This window comes from Helianthus annuus, chromosome 1, assembly GCF_002127325.2.
Source record: "Helianthus annuus cultivar XRQ/B chromosome 1, HanXRQr2.0-SUNRISE, whole genome shotgun sequence".
Lineage (NCBI taxonomy): Eukaryota > Viridiplantae > Streptophyta > Magnoliopsida > Asterales > Asteraceae > Helianthus > Helianthus annuus.
Window position 1 is genome coordinate 89,636,437 of NC_035433.2, and position 3,927 is coordinate 89,640,363.

General features: G+C 31.2%; 1 protein-coding gene across 1 annotated transcript; it reads right to left on the minus strand.

Moving 5' to 3' along the window:
- Window positions 1-235: 235 nt before the first annotated feature.
- LOC110927214 (uncharacterized PE-PGRS family protein PE_PGRS46-like) lies at window positions 236-1,060 on the minus strand. Its single transcript, XM_022170857.1, has 2 exons — window positions 957-1,060; window positions 236-743 (listed from the first exon to the last, which is right to left on the minus strand). Exons 1-2 carry the CDS (start codon window positions 1,058-1,060, stop codon window positions 236-238), a joined length of 612 nt encoding a protein of 203 aa, XP_022026549.1.
- Window positions 1,061-3,927: the final 2,867 nt, after the last annotated feature.

Below are 3,927 nucleotides of genomic sequence, written 5' to 3' on the forward strand. Positions count from 1 at the left end.
TTAGTTCCATTATGGTTCGTTTTCTTATTAACTTCAATAAAACTTCATGTATCATCAATGTTTCTTTCATGAAAAAGATAATAAAATAAAAACTTCATAAGACTGTTTTATTCATTATTGGAACCAAAACACATAACATATAGGGTCATTTTAAAACATAACATGTAAAAATGTCACATCTAAAATTTATCAAAACCCTAAACAACACATTATTCAAGCAGCCGGAATCAAGACACTATGGCTGCTGGACTGGTGGTTCACCATCAACAGCATCACTGCCACCACCACCCCCATCACCACCACCACCAACAGCATCACTGCCGCCGTCGCCACCACCACCACCACCAGCAACACTGCCACCATCACCTCCAGTCACTTCAACACCACCATCTAAAGTGACACCAGTCCCACCACTACTTCCTTCACCATTTTTTGGACCAGGGTCATATTTGTAACAAGTAATATCAACCCCAAACAACCTGAACTTAAAATTATGTTTCTTCTCCGGTGGTTCACCACCAACAACACCACCTTCATCCCCACTACATTGTGCCCTTTTCTTACTTTTTTCCATGACATCACCACCATCTTCTCCAGTGGCCACCACCTCACTTTTATCAGACACAACAACACCACCTACAGTTATAACTTCATCAACTTCTTGATGACCTTTAGTTTCATCATCCAAAGGACTCTCTTCGCCATTGGTTGCTTCTCCCCCATTGCTATGCACTTCAGCGCAACTATGACGATAAAAATAGAAAATGTTAAATTAAAATGATAAATTGCAAAAAAAAAAAAAAAAAGAAAAAAAAAAGAAAACCCTAATTTCGAGGGCTAAACTTAAATCGTAAAAAAACTCAAATGGCGGCCGCAATTTTTATTATTTAAAATGGTATAAAATTTCACACATTTAAGATTATAAACACATGAACAAATGATAAAAATCCACACACCTTTTCTCCAATGATTTAACGTCTTGGTTATCTGATTGAGTCAAGTCGATGATTGATTTTGATTCTTCTGATCCAGTCTCAGGAATCTTCTTCGAAGCTTCCATGCTCGACAACTCTAGAGAGAGAGATAGTGAGAAAGCTAGAGAGGGAATGGCTCTTAAATATAGATATTTGTTTGCTTGTATGTGATATAAATAATCTTTGTGTAAAGATTAAAATTAATGATGATATGCATTTATAACCGTTAAGTAATAAATGATGATCCAAAGTTAAAAATGAACTTATATTTATTTTGTAATTAGCTGAATTTATCAATCTCAGCTTAAAATTTAATGTATTTAAGAAATCATATAAATGATATAATTGATTATAAAATTACACTATGTATATTTTGTTGTTTATAAAAAAGAATATCAAAATACTAAAATGCATATTTTGTTGCTTTACAACAGAAATTTGGTCGATATCGATTCGATTCGTTACAATATCAGTATGCTACCATCACTTAATATATAGTGTTATTAGAGAAAAATCAAATTAAATAAAAACCAAATAAATTAAAAATACATATTATTTAGAGTATAAGAGATTTAAAAGTAAAACTTAAAAAACTAATATCAAGACAACTGAATATTACACATCTATAAATTTGAATCTAATAATTTGAATGATTTTTTTCTTTGTTTTTTTACGCATTTCCAAGTTGCGTTTATGAAAGTTGTGAGAGACCAATTTAGTAATGTAACAGAAATTAATTGGATCTTGCTTGCTCGTAAACAAAAAATGATTCAATTTTTTTTTGTTTAATTAGCATTTATTAATAAGTATTTATTGAAAACAACCTTTTAGATTAAACATTATACTTATTCCATGTATAAGTATTTTAATATAAAAGTTACTTTTTTTCTTAAAAAAATAAACTTCATTAAAAACACCTTCGACCCAAACGGGCAAAAGGCCATATAACCAGAGACACCCCCGACCCAAGTGGGCAAAGGGCAACAAATTAAAACATGTACAGAGGGTATTTACACCAACCCACCCATATAATATAATTATAGGATGCTACTAATATAAAAGTTACTAATAAATATTTAATTACTATTGACCAAAAAAAATATAATGCAGGATAATAACTACAGTTTGACTGTAACTTAAAAGAAAGTATTATATATTATATTTTTGGGAAAGCCTAGAAAACATAAAGTTACTTTTATAAATTTATCTATTATCTTTTTGTGAAAGCCAAGAAAACATAAAGTTACTTTTATAAATTTATCGTTTAACAACTTAACAAAAAGAAAATGATTAATAAAGCCATTTATACAAGTTATCTTTTTTTTTTCTAACGGAAAATTTATTTTAATTTATGTCTTCTATGAGACTTTAACCTCAAATCTTCCTCTTCCAAACTAAAGTGCTTAAAGGTTTTACCTTTGCTAATTAACCACCACCTCATTGGTATTTATACAACTTATCTATTAAGTTTTTTACTAACATTATCCTTATATTAAAAAACCAACCAAATGAACAGTAATAAATAATAAATATTAAAAACATAAATGAATTAACAGTAAAAAAATAGAAATAAATGAATAGTATCGGGTACCGGTACCATTATCAAATTTACCAATGAGTGTAATTCGAAAACTGTTCAGCACCGGTATTCATCGAGTTTTACACTCAAATAATGGTGTCGTACTAGTACCAAGCGTATCAAGCCGTACAGTACCAGGTATATTCGGTACCGGTACCCACTTTTGAGGATTTCGGTAACGGTATTTTTGGTACCGGTTGGTACCGAACTCATCAAATCCTGTAGCAACGTAGCAATGTAAATAATTGCACAGTTTAAACACAGTAAGTAAACTGTGTTTCGTTTGAATGAGGTTTTATATACACGACAACTTATTTTGCTTTATTTTTTGTGTTTTTACGTAATGAATGAATTGTAGCATGTAAAATAAACTTGGATATTTAGATTATTGATGAGCAAATCGTATCAAATCCTGTAATCAAACCGGTATCGTATCGGTTCCAAATTTACTATACCAAATCATTTTCGGTACCAATTTGGTACCCACCTTTTGGCGTTTTCAGAATCGTTACATTCGGTTCGACACCGGTCTAGCACCGTACTTATATTTATTAATTTTTACCTTCAAATACCATACCATACCGTATTGTACCGAGCATTTTCGGTGCCGGTACCTAATTTCGATGATTTTTCGGATCGGTACTTTCGGTGCAGTTATCGGTACCGAGCTCATCCATATTTTAACGTGTTAGCACCATAATAACTATAACTGAATTGAAAACAACCGAATTTCCAACGTGTAGGACGTGTGGGTCCTATTATTATTATTATATATTAGGTTATTTAAAACCGCTTTTTTTTTACGGATTGACTATCCTTTCACGACATTTTTATTTATGTTTTGATATTCCGTATCTGCTTGCCGTTACTGATACGCGTTTTGCAGTCATTTGGTCCCCGCCGCAACGCGCGGGCGGAAATTAAACTAGTTTATTATTGAATTAGAAGCTTTTTCTTATGTTGTGTGTGTGTATATATATATAGAGGAAGGCTAACGTACATTATGGCTTAACGTACTTCACGTACGACAGGTAATTACGCAGGTTCATTTTAAAATCACATACGTTATAACTCAAAAATCCAAAATCACGCATGTTGAAACACAATAATCACGCATTTTGGTTGTGTTCACATTGGTTTTCGCGGTTCTCGCAATAAAGGGTGGTTCCTAACGGATCTTTGTCCGATATATATATATATATATATATATATATATATATATATATATATATATATATATATATATATATATATATATATATATATATATATATATATATATATATATATATGTGTGTGTGTGTGTGTGTGTGTGTGCAGTTAATATCGGTGATATATCAATTATATCAACCCCTAGGAAAAAATCAATGTCAA